At 51.1% G+C, this 14,233-nt stretch overlaps 1 protein-coding gene across 1 annotated transcript in view; it reads right to left on the minus strand.

Moving 5' to 3' along the window:
- Window positions 1-12,681, minus strand: part of skila (SKI-like proto-oncogene a) — a gene marked incomplete at its 5' end in the record, with an annotated part of 26,054 nt that extends 13,373 nt beyond the window's left edge. The window contains one exon of the mRNA XM_080837830.1: window positions 11,539-12,681. Within this exon, the coding sequence (XP_080693956.1) occupies window positions 11,539-12,681 (1,143 nt within the window). The remainder of the gene's footprint in view (window positions 1-11,538) is intronic.
- Window positions 12,682-14,233: the final 1,552 nt, after the last annotated feature.

Here is a 14,233-nt window from a genome sequence, read left to right on the forward strand (position 1 = left end):
TAGCAAGCAGCAAAGAATTTCACTGATACCACACACACACACACACACACACACACACACACACACACACACACACACACACACACACACGCCTACAAGCATAGGGGCATAGCGACACCCAGACAGGTTTACCTCTGACCACAGTTGGCTGTAAGCCTGAGGCACATTTTTTTGGCCAGTGGGGGTGGACTGGAGAGAGAGAGAGAGAGAGAGAGAGAGAGAGAGAGAGAGAGAGCGAGAAGGGGAGGGAGGAGGAGAGAGACGGACAGACAGGGGGAGGGAGAAGACAGAGACACATGGCTGTTCCGTCTAGACGGCTATGGTGGCGGCAGCAGCAGCACCCACCCGTATACAGACTGTTCTGTCTGAGCCTGCTCTGAGCCAGACAGCTTGTCTGCCTCTTGTTTTTGCCCCCCCCCCCCCCCCCCTCTCTCTCTCTCCTTTTTCTGTAAGTGTCTAATCAGAATCAGATAAGGTTCCTCAGACAGACTCGGTTACTGTCAACTGTTACAGTGCAGCCATTTCAGATTCCAGCCTCAGTCCACACTACTGGGGTCCGATCAAAGATAAAACAGCAATTGGGGACGAGAGACAGAGAGGGAGAGAAAGAGAGAGAGGGAGAGGGAGAGTAAGAGAGAGACTAATGTAGTCTGGGATTTTTTTTTTACCCCCACCCTGCTGCCTTTAGTGTCAGGTTTTGGACAGGACAACAGAGTGCAGTCTGTTAGCAGTGCTGAACATGGGCAGCTCTAAAATACCCTCATGAATGGATAGCTGTGTGCTGCTGACCTGAAGCGCCTCACCCAGCCCAGTTAGGCATGTCCACACACACACACACACACACACACACACACACACACACACACACACACACACAGGAAACACATTTTCTTTAAAAAAGAAATTACACAAAAACACACTACCAGGAAAACCTCAATACGCTATACAAATATTTAAAGACAACATAAATGTAATCACATTTAGGAAGACAACAAACAAATACAGAAAGCACATTCTGAATTACTTTATAAAATGAAAACATGCTCTAACACAAACCCCGACACACACACACACACACACACATACAAACACCAACAAACAAACACACCTAGGGAGTGTAGGAATGTAGGTGAGGCATTGCTTCTGTGCTTTTATTGGGCTGCGGTCGCTAAAGCTGTAATTACCCAGCTGTCAGCGCACACCTCACTGAATCACACTCACAGCACAGGCCTGAGGGGGCAGACACATGCAGGCACTTTACTGTAAGACCACTGTACACACGCACGCACGCACACGCACACACACAAAGACAGACAGACATACACAAAGACAGACAGGCATACACACACAAAGACACGCACACACACACACACACACACACACAAAGACACACACACACACACACACACAAACACACAAAGACACACACACAGACAGACAGAACCACAGACATGCACACAGAAAGACAGACACACAACCACACAAACAGACACACACACACACACACACACACACACACACACACACACACACACACACACACACACACACACACACACACACGCAAAGCAGAGGGGCATGACCTTCCTGTCTCCCCAGGATATACACCATCCCCCCTGTGATAGTCAAAGCAGCACTGGAGACACACTCTCACACATCTGCAGTGGACATGCCAGCTGTGCGCAAGAGTGTGTGTGTGCATTTGTGTGGGGGGAGAGTGTGAGGCTTACTGATAGATTCATGTCTCCCTGTTGTGTTGGCCAGTCTGCATGTCTGTCTGTGTCAGAGTGTGTGTGTGTCAATGTCATAGAGTGAGTGTTCAAGTGGCTTGTGAGTGAGTGTCTGAGTATGTGAGTGACTGAGTGTCTGTCTGAGTATGAGTAGTGTGTGTGTGTGTGTGTGTGTGTGCGTGCGTGTGTGTGCGTGCGTGTGTGTGCATGCGTGTGTGTGTGTGTTCGTGTGTGTGTGCCGGTGTCTGTGTGTTTGAGTGAGAGCAAAACTCCATCTGTGCTTTTCTGCAATGAGCTGGTCTTGTGGGCCGAAGGCCTTACTGGATGCTGTGCTGTTAAGTGGGCCACCATGGGGCCAGAGGGACGTGACTTCCTCCCTCCATCTCCATCTCACTGCCTCCCTCCATCTCCATCTCACTGCCTCCCTCCATCTCCCTCTCACTGCCTCCCTCCATCTCCCTCTCACTACCTCCCTCTCCCTGCCTGCCTCTCCCTCTCCCCGCCCTCAGTCTCACTCCGCCTCACTTTGTCTCCCGCCACCCTCTCACTGCCTCCCACCCTCTCACTGCCTCCCACCCTCTCACTGCCTCCCTCTCTCTCACTGCCTGCCTCTCCCTGCCTGCCTCCCTCTCTCTCCCTGTCTGCCTGCCTCTCTCTCCCTGCCTGCCTCTCCCCCCACCCTCTGTTTCTGTCTCCGTCTCACCCCGTCTCCCTCTCTCTCCCGCCTCCCTCTCTCCCTCTCTCTCCCGCCTCCCTCTCTGCCTGGCTGGCACACACAGTGACTGCATTGGGCTCCATCTGTCTGGGCGACACGTCCGTCAACATGCCCTCTGACTCACAGCCCTCTTTCCATCATTCCTTCCCAATGCCGTCGCCACCGACGTCACCACCGCTGTGCTAACGAATTCAAATCGGCAGCCGAGAAAAGACGAGCCAACTGGTGCGCTCCCCTCCCCTCCCGATGAGAACAGAGGCGAGGACAGAGGCGAGGACGACGACGGGAGATTAGAAACGGATGAGAGAAAGTGGGATAAAACAAGGGGAGTTAAAGAAGAGAAGCAGGTGTCAGAGGTGTGTGCTGAGGGAAGCTGGGCGTCGTGAGACCACTGGCTGCATTGGCAGCTGCCGTCACCCCCGCTGCTGCCCACCTCCCTGAAGACTCTCAAAGCAAGCTGTGCCGAGTACCTCCACCCAGACCGCATGACAGGCTGCGTGATGGTCACAGACACACACACACACACACACACACACACACACACACACACACGAGGGAGGGATGGATGGAGGGAAGAACTCGAGAGAGAAATAAAGAAAAAAAGAGAGAAGAGGAAGGAGAACACAAGACTCATGCATTTTGCATGAACCTGCCCGTTAGGGGGCCACAGATTAGTTATGCATAGAAGGGGGTGAGGAAGAGAGGGAGAGAGGGGGGGGATTGAGAGAGCAAGAGGGAGCGAGACTTGTCTGAAGGTTGGCCTGCCTGGCTGACTGTTGTGCTCATCTCCCGTAACAGGAACCTGTCTATACAGCTTCTCAAAGACACACCCATCCTTGAACCCCTGCCCTGCGCTCAGCACCCCTGCCTTTATTCCTAATACGGAGAGAGAGAGAGAGAGAGAGAGAGAGAGAGAGAGAGAGAGAGAGAGAGAGTGAAGTGACAGCACACAGGAGGGTTCTGAGATCTGAGAGACCTACTTGCACAGAAGAGCTCACATACACAATCACTCACACACACACACACACACACGCACACACGCACACACGCACGCACGCACACACGCACGTACGCACACGCACAAACAGTATGTGTGAGCAACAAACATCAACCTCAGAGAAAACAACCATGTTACACACGATGCACTGCAGACACTGGCTACACAGAGAGAGCTATAAATATTTATCAGGCCGTGCTTACGAGGACTCAAACTCAGTGTCTGTATGCCAGTCGGGCAGGGGTGTGGTGATAAGTCCACTCCACCAGCTCCAGGGATAAAGCACCAGAGTAGACCACGGATCTAAGATAAATTCTCTCAAGCCCAGCGCTGTAATCTCCCCCAACAGATCTATACATTTACAGTTATTCATTTTGTATTCATTTAAATTGTGTTTATTCTCAAAATTTCACATTTCAGGTATGCAGTCTCCCTGGGAACCGAGTGATTACCTTGCACTACATAACCATCGTTTATAAACCAGCTCAGTGAGAAGTGGGAATGAATGGAGGTTAGATCCACATCCAAAGATTTTTATCAAAGCAATGGCACGACGAGACGAGATAAATCCTATAACTCGTTAATTTTAAGCATCAGCAAAACGTGGCTGAGGCAAAGAGAATTTCCCCAGTGAGGTGAAATTACCCTGCTTAAGGTTGGTAGCATTTAGCATCACTTTATATAAAAACAAACCCAGAAAAGGTTTTGGCCACAAATTACGTCCTCCGCATAGAAATAGAAAAAAATTGGCTGATAACCATACGTCTAACAATCAAAAATAGATCATTTTATTTTAAAGTAGAACATATCTATTCATTGCCACTGAAGACGTGCTGGAGGCTTTGGAAGGCGGAGCTAAGACTGAAGCTTCTTGGAGAATGAAACGTGCTTGGATAAGGCTGGGGCTGTTTTTTAAAAAGCCATGTCCACACAGCAACGTAAGCGTTGTGTTTTTAAAAGTATGCATTATGGAATCTGTTTTCAAAAGTCTTCAGGCGAAAACTCAGTTTTTACCATTTTCATATTCCAGTCAGGCTTGGGTCGTGAGCGGGAAAAAAAGAAACACACACGTACACACACACACACACACACACACACACACACACACACACACACACACACACACACACACACACACACACACACACACACACACACACACACACACACACACACACACACACACACACACACACGAACCACTCAAGGGAGGAGGAGGAGAAGGAGGGGCCCCTATCACAACCACCCTCCCCCCACCCCCATCATATACCCCTTCCACCCCCACCTTTACCAGCACAGAGGCGCAATAAGAGGAGGGGGGATGGGGGGGGGGGGGGGGTGGGGGGGTTGCTCCCGAGCCACTCAGCAATGTGATTAGAAGCAGAGCGAGCGGAGAGGCTTAGCGGAGGGTAAACAGAGACAGGGGGAGGCACAGAGGAGAGGTGGGGGTGTTCGGCAAGCCTACAGTCTGAGTGTGGGGCTCTGGGCTCCTGGACCAACAGCAGCGCAGTGCCCCAGAGCATAGGCCGTAGACAGGCAGGACAAGAGCCACCTGTGAAGCCGTGGAGTGATTCACACACACACCGTCTCTCTCTGCTTGACTGATGAGGAGCCCGGGAGTGTCTCTAAAATGGAAAAACCATAAGGTCCTTCAGTGCCGGGAGTCTGTATGTATGTAAACCCAGATCGCTGGAGGCCGGCCTGTGTGGACAGGGTGGGTTGGGGTAAAATCACACAGCAATCTTTCTTCCCAGCCAAGACGCTCACTTGACCAGCAGCATTAGTGCTTCAATCCCTCGCCAGCCACAAAAACTCCATTTGGAAATCATTTGTATTTGTGGTACAACTCTAATGGCTGAACACATACGTAGATAGAGATAGCGATAGAGAGAATGGGAATGGTAGACAGAGACAGTCGAGCTATTTTATCACTTTTCTGCTGTACCTGTGTTAATATTACAACGCTGACACTACTGGTAAAGACTCATCTTCCCAGGAGACGGACTGCCCTTCGTTTCTTGTGTGCGTATCGGCATTAATCATTGTGCTCTTGCGGGGCAGAGAGCAGCCACGGCTTTTCAAATGCAAACACATTTAATGCTTTACGCTATCAGCCTGCCCACCCCTGGGATCTGGTGGCCGGTTAATCTGCTTGTCGGCTATTGTTTAATTACAGCACGTTGTTCCTCATTACACCACTTTCCTGCTAATGAGCGTGCCGCCACTTTAGCGTTGCCTCTCTCTCTCGACTTTATCTTATTTGCAGCACCGCTGCTGTTACCAGCGGTCGCTGTAGCGACGTGTCGCCACAAACACCAGATCCCGTCTAGACTGCAGGCTCGAAGGCAGGAAGCAGCACAGCGAGAAGTTCCCAGTGAGAGGCCAGCAGGAACGGAAACCTCACTGAGGGTTAAGTAAAGCTTGGGGGAAAGCAGCTTGACAGCCAGGCAATGAGAGTGAAAGGAGTCCTGTGTCTCTGTGAGTGTTCAAATCCACTGAGACAGTCAGATAGGGTCTCTTCTTGTCAAAACCAATCCCCCTCCTAACCGATCCACACACACTGTAGGCAAATACGAGCGCACACACACTCACACACGCACACGCACACACACACACACACACACACACACACACACACACACACACACACACACACACACACACACACAAGTAGATGTATGTACAGACACACACAGCCAGGTACTGACACACCTGATCACCGGTGTGGTGTTACCTGGTAACAACACACTCCTTAGAGCACCTCCCCCCACTCTGGGACCGTAGCCAGACCCCGGGAGAGCCGGGGCCTATAACAGGCAGGCAGGGGCCGCTCGCCAGATGGCCACAAGGGACCAGACACAGCTGGCCACCGGCTTCCCGAGGCTCACAGGAGCCCGTGCAGCACGTATTAATATGCAGGCCAGACACTGGAGTCACTAAGGACCTCACAGTAGGCATTTTTCCGTGGCTATTGGATGAGTAATGGCTGTCTGTTCGGAGGAAACACATAGGGCAGTGAAACACATAGGGCAGTGTTGGGGGAGGGGGAGATAGGTGGGGGTGGGATTGTTGGAATCGGAAGGCATTAGAGGATGAGGAGGCTTTTGCCTGATTGGCTGGTCCAGAGTAGTGTTCCGGACCAGAGCACCTCGTTTGAGCGGAGGTTTCCGCAAAGTCAAGCTTTCGCCCGGAAACAGAGGGGCCTGAGGCCATGCATAATGAGTTTCTGTGTGTGTCGGCTTGCTGACTGGCGGCTGTGACGCAACGAGCGGCCAGCAGTCCTGGGCTGACCTGCTGTCGCATGAGCAGATAAGTGCCCACTCCACTGACCACACTCTGCTCTCTCCTCTTCTCTTACCCTGCCTGTGAGCACAGAGGCTGAGGTGCCGGATATAGATGCAGACAGATCTTCCCTAATCAATCCAAGCCACCCACCCCCCCTCTTCCAAGATGCACATTCCTTCTCTCCTCTCACGCCATGCGTGTCACACAGTCTCCCACATCCATCAGAGTACCAGACCGATCAATACACACACTCAGTCATTCTATTCCTCTCTTTCTCTCTCACTCACTCACACTCTCAGACACTAACAAGTCTCTCTTTCTTACATAACCACTGGCTCATTCAGTCCTTCAGACAGTAAACGTGCTCTTTTGAGAGTCTGAACTTCAAATGGTTTAGTTTTTTTTGAGGGGGGTGCAATGAAAACGTGATACAGAAAGAACACTGGAGCCACTAGAGGACATCGCCTGACCAAGTAGTGGACCAACACTGGTTTCAAAATGGAGGAGTCATAACGCATCATCTGCCAATGGCTGAATATGAGCCAGCAGACAGGCAGGATGCTGTGGTTTTCCTCCATGTTGCCTGCTGTCCTCCATTTTGAGGTTGTGCAGAAAGTCTGGCCGACGTGTTCCACTGTGTCAGTGGGACATGTTAAATAGGGAGGAAGGTCAGGGTGGAGAGAGAGAGAGAGAGAGAGAAAGAAAGAAAGAAAGAAAGAAAGAAAGAAAGAAAGAAAGAAAGAAAGAAAGAAAGAAAGAGAGAGAGAGAGAGAGAGAGATGGAGGAAGGGATGGAGAAAGAGAAGGAAAGAAGAAGAGACAGACAGAGACACATGGGCATTCCGTCTAGACGGCTGGGATGGGCACTGACCAAGTATGCCTCTTGTTTTTCTGTCTGCCTTTGCCACCCCCCCAACCCCCCTCCCCTCTCTCTCCCTGTTCTTGTGAGTTTTATAATCAGAATCAGATAAGTTTCCTCGGACAGACTGGGTCACTGTCAACTGACTCAGTGCAGCCATTTCAGATTCCAGCCTCAGTGCAAACTTCTGGGGACCGATCAAAGATAAAACAGCAGTTGGGGACGAGAGAGAGGGACACAGAGAGAGAGGGATGGAGAGAAAGAGGAGAGAGGGAGGGGTGGAGAGAGAGAGAGAACAACAGAGGAAGAGAGAGAGAGAGAGAACTGAACGGAAAAAAGAACAGTGGAGAGACAGAAACTACAGGGCGAGAGTGAGAGAGACAGACAGAAACAGTGAAGAGGAGAGCACAAAAAAGGGAGATAGAGAGGAAGCGAAAGGAGGACAGGGCGAGAGCTGGCCTGTGGTATATGAAGTCACTGCTCTCTCAATAGAGAATGGGAGCACAGACACGCAGCAGTCTGCACCTCACCACAGCTGTTGTTTCAGACACACACACACACACACACACACACGCAGCCAAACACACACACACACACACACACACACACGCAGCCAAACACACACACACACACGCAGCCAAACACACGGACTGGCATACAGAGGCACAGATGAACCGGCACCCAGAGACAGCCGTCCAGTGCAGGGAGTGCAAAGTTCTCTGGCATCCAGCCCTATCTGCACGGCAGGCCTCCATAGCAGACGCTGTTCCACCCCCCTGCCCCCACCACAGCCCCCCCTAAAACACACACACACACACACACGTTACACCACTATCCTATCCTTACATCTCATAACAGACAACTTTTCATTCTGTTCCATGTCATTGTAGTCATCCTCTCCTTCCAGAAACAGAGAGCAGACGTTGGCCGCACGAATATGCGTGGTGCTATAATGGTTCGTATAGGTTCCTTGTGATGTCTACAGACAGAGAGGAAACTCAACACAACAGCCTCCCGGCCAGAGGGATAGGAAATGGACCCGCTGGTCAGCAGCTAGCCATTCTTCTTGGCACACATCGAGGGGGTGGCACAGTGAGGGCATAGGGGGTTAAACCAACACACAGCAGAAGGCACCAGTCAGACAGCATGTGCTTCACTTACATCCACTCAGCTTTGGAAAGTCTGAGTCAGTCTCGCTTTACAGAATGACACCCCCAACCAACCACCCACCACCACCACCACCACCACCACCACCACCACTCAGCCCCCTCCGTAACACAACGGAGAACGTTTGGGGTGATGCAACAGGCAGGCATCACGTCTGTCTAAACCACTTCCCCACACACCCATGCACAAAATCTCTTAAAAACCATCTCTAAGAAAATTATGAGTGCGCTACATCCATTGTCTGCTTCCAGTACTAGGCACTGACCTTTCACACCCTTAGTCCTTCCTGTCTGTTTTCCCTCTGAACCAGTTACATAGGGGAAACATGGCGACGCTTACACACCTGTTTCCTCAACACTGAGAGTGCTTGTGTGTGGGTGTGTGTGGGGTGGGGGGGTGGTTGTACAGCCCCGGCTGTCCTTCCAAGAAAGCCCTGAGAACTAAGCTGTCAACCATTTTGAGTTCTTACACATGTTTAACAGCATGGGCAAACAAGACCCTCACAGCGAGACAGAGGGAAAGACAGAGGGCGCGAGAGATGGTGAAAGCGCGTTAGTCAGACACAGGGAAGTAGACACTCTGTAGTGGTACAGAGTGTACCTGTCTGTAAATAAACACTTTCACAACCCAATGACAATTTACTCAATCTGAGACTGAACTCTTTTTTTTTTTTTTTTATACATCACAGAAAAAAAAACACCCTAGAAAAACAAAGTTGTGAAATCCCCTGAGAGAGGAGAGTACAGAGAGTGCAAAAGATACATGACACATATAGATCAACAGAGAGAGAGCCCTTCAGACTGTGACCCACAGGAGGTTTCTGAGGAGCCACACACACACACACAGCGAGACAGACACAGACACACACGTCACAACTACAGCCACTCATGGCTTATTATGCAGAAAGAAGGTACCACTGACTCACACTTCAGCTTAACACCCACCACCACAGGAGAGCTGTGTGTGTGTGTGTGTGTGTGTGTGTGTGTAGGATGAGGTCAGCCTGTACTGCAGACATGCCTTTATGACTGATTGGCTCAGGCTCAAGGTCTGTGTCAGACTCCTCTCAGACTGTTACAGTGCATGTGGCAGACAAAGAGCAAGGGGGGGAGGGGGGGGGGGGAGACGAGGGAGGGTGAGTTATGCAGTTTAGGCGCTAGACGAGACACCAGACGGTATTTCCGGCACACTTGCACAAGCACACAGGGAGTGACTGGGGCTTCTCCCTCGCACTCGCTCAGACAAACAGAACAGAACAGTCTGTGTGTGTGTGTGTGTGTGTGTGCGTCTACACAAAACAGCTCTCTAACCCACCTGGACCAGCTATAAATGCCCCACTGAGTGTCTGTGTCTGGGGATGTTTGAGTGTGTGAATGCGTGTGTTACTGTAGTCACAGGCTTGCTCTGTTAACTCCAGCAGCTCCACGTTCAGTTGAACAGACATAAAAGAAGGCAGGACGAGTGAAGGCAGCTGGGTGTTGGGGGTGGGGATGGTGGGGATAGTGTGTGTGTGTGTGTGTGTGTGTCTGTGGGTTGCCTCTCTATTGTCCCCTTCTCAGAGCTGTGGGCCAGTCATGAGCCATAACCAACACAAGGCTGAAAAGCCCTGGCCTGGTCAAAAGGTCATGAGACATGGCCAGTCAATGGCACTGAAACAATCCAGACTATTTTCTACTGTAGCCCACAGCTTCAATAGGCTTTTGCACCATGGGTTACTTTGTGTCCTTTTTTCCCATTGGCAAAAAAAAAAAGAAAGAAAGAAAAAAACACACACACACACACACACACACACACACACACACACACAAGAATAGACAAACTATGGAATTATCCACTGCCTTCTAACCTTTAATAACCATAGAGCTGCCAGGGGATGCCGTTTGTGATGCAATGTGGGCATTTCCCACATTCTAGCCATTGCTGCCCGTAAACTCTACCTTGCTGCAATGCGTGGGGAGGAGCAGGGGGGATGGGTGGTGGTGAATAACGACATAAAAAGCTAACGCTGAGAGGTAGACTCATACAGAGGTAGACTAATACAAAACTCCAATTGGACATCCTGGTCCACAATCAGCCAAAAAACAGAGTGCTAATTACCACACCCTCCCCCGGGTCTTTTGTTGAGGTGGGCTGTTGTTTCGCGTGACCCACGGCTGACCGGGGGGACAAATGATGTACTTTTCCCTTTGGCTCTGGCCAGCTGGCCTCCCCACAGCACGGCTGGTCACAAAAAAGCAAATGTCACTGGCGCCCCACACACACACCCACACTCTCGCACAAACACACACACACACACACACACACACACACACACACACACACACACAACAAACACACAACAAACACACAACAAACACACAACAAACACACAACAAACACTACGATTTGGGTCAGTCCAGGTTTAAGAAAACAACCGAGACAGAGAGGCCACAGCAGGCCCCTGGCTATCAGCGTCAGCCATCTCCTGCCACAGCAGATTGCAACAGAGACACTGCCAGCCACACCAGACCGGAAACCTGACCCTCAGCCACCACTACTCTGCTCCCTACAACGACCACTGCAGGGCAAGGTGCCACTAGAAAGCCAAACAACCACACAAAACAGAGAGGAGGTAGTAGAAAAATACATAACAAAAAAGAACTTCAACCAAAACAAAGGAAGCAGACAAAGCCCCAACTCTGCCCCCCCCCCCCCCCCTCCCCTGTAGAGGCGAGGAGAGCAGGAAAGACATAACAGGATGTGATTTAAATACAAAAAGAGAGAGAAAGAGAGAGAGGCCCACTTACTTTGTCTAGAAGGAGTTTGGGTTGGTAGTGGAACTTCTCCTTCATCTGCTCCAGTAGCTGCTTGAGACGCGGCTCGTCAGCGGAGCCCAGGTACTTGCGGGCGAGCAGCAGGTAGCAGGGCCACTTGGCCGAGTCGAAGCCCCAGTGGCACGTGCGCTTGTCCGATGACTTGTGCGAGTGCATGACGAAGTTCTGCGGCGAGAAGAGCAGCTGGCACTCCACGCACTGGACGCATGGCGCGTTGGGCGCCACGTAGAACTGCGGCACAAACAGGCCCTGGCACTTGCCCAGGCACTGGTGCTCCACCTGGAAGGCATCCCCACTCTCCCTCAGCAGGCCCTGGGCAGACAGCTTGGCACCCAGCTCGGGGGGCAGGGCAGTACCGGGACGCAGCAAGGCGTTACAGAGGCGCTGAGCATCGGTGAGGGTGATGAGTCCGCAGGAGGGCACGTTGAAGGGCAGGATGCCCAGCACCTTGAGGATGTGCAGCTGCTCGGCATCGCAGCGCGAGCAGTACACATAGAGCTCGTCGCACACCGCGTTGATCTGTTGCAGCGAGAAGTCACGCAGCACAGAGTTTAGCACCTGAGGCAAGCACAGCCGCTTCTCCCCGCCCACCGCGAAACAGGAGATGGACTCGCCCTCCAGCAGCGAGTGAGTGAGCTCAGTGGAGCTGTCGCAGGGCACCAGGAGTGGCCCGCCCCCCAGGATCGGCGGGGAGGGCATGGGGTTCAGGTGAGCTGTGGTGGATGCTTCCTGGGCCGTCTTGGCGGAGAAGGCGGCAGGGCCCCCTAGTGAACTCTGGCTGCTGAGGGTAAACTGAGCCAGCGTGTGCTTGAGGCCGGGGCTTAGATCCAGAGCCTTGGCCACACCGCCACCACCGTGGATATCCAGGCCCTCTGCGTCCAGCTCAGCACCCAGGAGCTCCATGTCCACATGCTCGTTCTTCACCTTGGGCCCGCAGGGCAGGCTCTCCTGGCTGCGCCGCTTCAGGTTCATCTCAGCCATCACACGCTTCTTGATGGGCGCGTAGTCCAGCCGCTCCCTGTACAGCCGCTTCGTGTTCCCCTTTAAGGAGGTCAGGTCTTTAAAGGGGGTGTTCAAACTCGTCTGAGTACTGGCCATGGTCAAACACAGGTTCATTCAGTTGATTGGACTTAAGTGTTCTTTTCACAATGGAAATGTTTTGTACTTGGTGTCTTGTTCTCTCTCTGTCAAAAAATACAAATCCTCTTGCATCCAGATATATACATGGTGATGAAAGAATTCAGTAGGTTTTCTCTATGTCCTGAAAAGGAAAAAGGACAAAACATATGTGAATAAAAAAAGTAAGAGCAGGGATACATTACTTCATTTGAACTAACGCCAATGTTTCTCAGTCTTGGCAGTCTTCCAAATAGCTCAAACAAATATTAGGGTGAAAAATGGGGCTCTGGTGAAAAGAAAAGTGTGTGTGTGTGTGTGTGGGGGGGGGGGGGGGGGGGGTTACTTGACACACTCATGGTTACTGCTGTGAAGGAAACAATGAGCCAAATGGCCTTTCCCACACATAATAGCCATTTCACAAACACTGAATTATTTACCCCCTCAAATAGGCCTAAACTAGAGAGGAATTAGCATTTCGCCTCTAATCAACCGCAGGTTTTGGTCAAAGACGTCTTCCACCACCAGCAGCTCCCATGTTTCATTCACCCTTGAAGCTAAAGCCAGACTGAATTTGTTCACACTTAATGATAATACAATTAGCGGTATGCCCAAATCGCGGTCGGAGCGAGCGGGCTGGTCGCATCGCTGTGGTTTGTCAGTGGGTCAGCACTGTCCGGGTAAGGTGACTGCCCGCTGACCCCATCACCCGAGTGAAAAGAGTTGATAGACTAACACTCATTCAGCGCATCCATTTAGGTTACCGAAAAGCACAGCGAGATAAAACTGTCACACAAAATGACCAATGGGCATATACAGCGTCAGCGACTACTGTGAATACTAATTTATTTGAAGCAACCTATTCGTCACACCATACAAATGACGATTTAACACCACAAACATGGGTTATCTATCGCGATGTCCAAATAACACAGAGCCATCGACAAGATTACAGATCGTATTACCACTTATTGGCCGCAATAGCCGTTAAGGTTGGAAAACAACGACACTTCAACGAGCAACCGGGATGAAACTAGGGTAACAAGCAAAGGATTGTCCGACACATTTTCTGGTGAAATCTGCGGTAGCTCGCTCGATGGTGTCAACTGGAGAGCACACCGATTGGCAACAACCGAACCGCCCCCCCCCCCCCCCCCCCCCCCCCAACACACCCGTGGATTTTAGCTGCTATAAACACAAATGCCGGGCATGATAAGGCACTGAGGACATAAAGGTAATGATTACTATAAAACCGCAACATTACGTCCACGATTTGAACAGATTTTTATCGCAGACTTCTCTCGGTACCACCCGCGGCTTCTGCCTTTTCTGGTTTAGACCACTGCGTTTAAATTCCATTCACACCAGTAATAATTCGTCAGGTTTTATCGTGTAATTCAATCTAAACAATACAACAATTGTACATTTTAAAAACTAACACAAATCGGACCTTAGCATAACCAAGTCCCTTGAGTTCAGTCACCCCCTCCCTCTCATAAGCTAGCAAGGACACAGCGCAGAGCTCTCCTCCATCTCCTTTCCTCCCCGTCCG

The sequence above is a fragment of the Sprattus sprattus genome (assembly GCF_963457725.1).
Source record: "Sprattus sprattus genome assembly, chromosome: 4".
Lineage (NCBI taxonomy): Eukaryota > Metazoa > Chordata > Actinopteri > Clupeiformes > Clupeidae > Sprattus > Sprattus sprattus.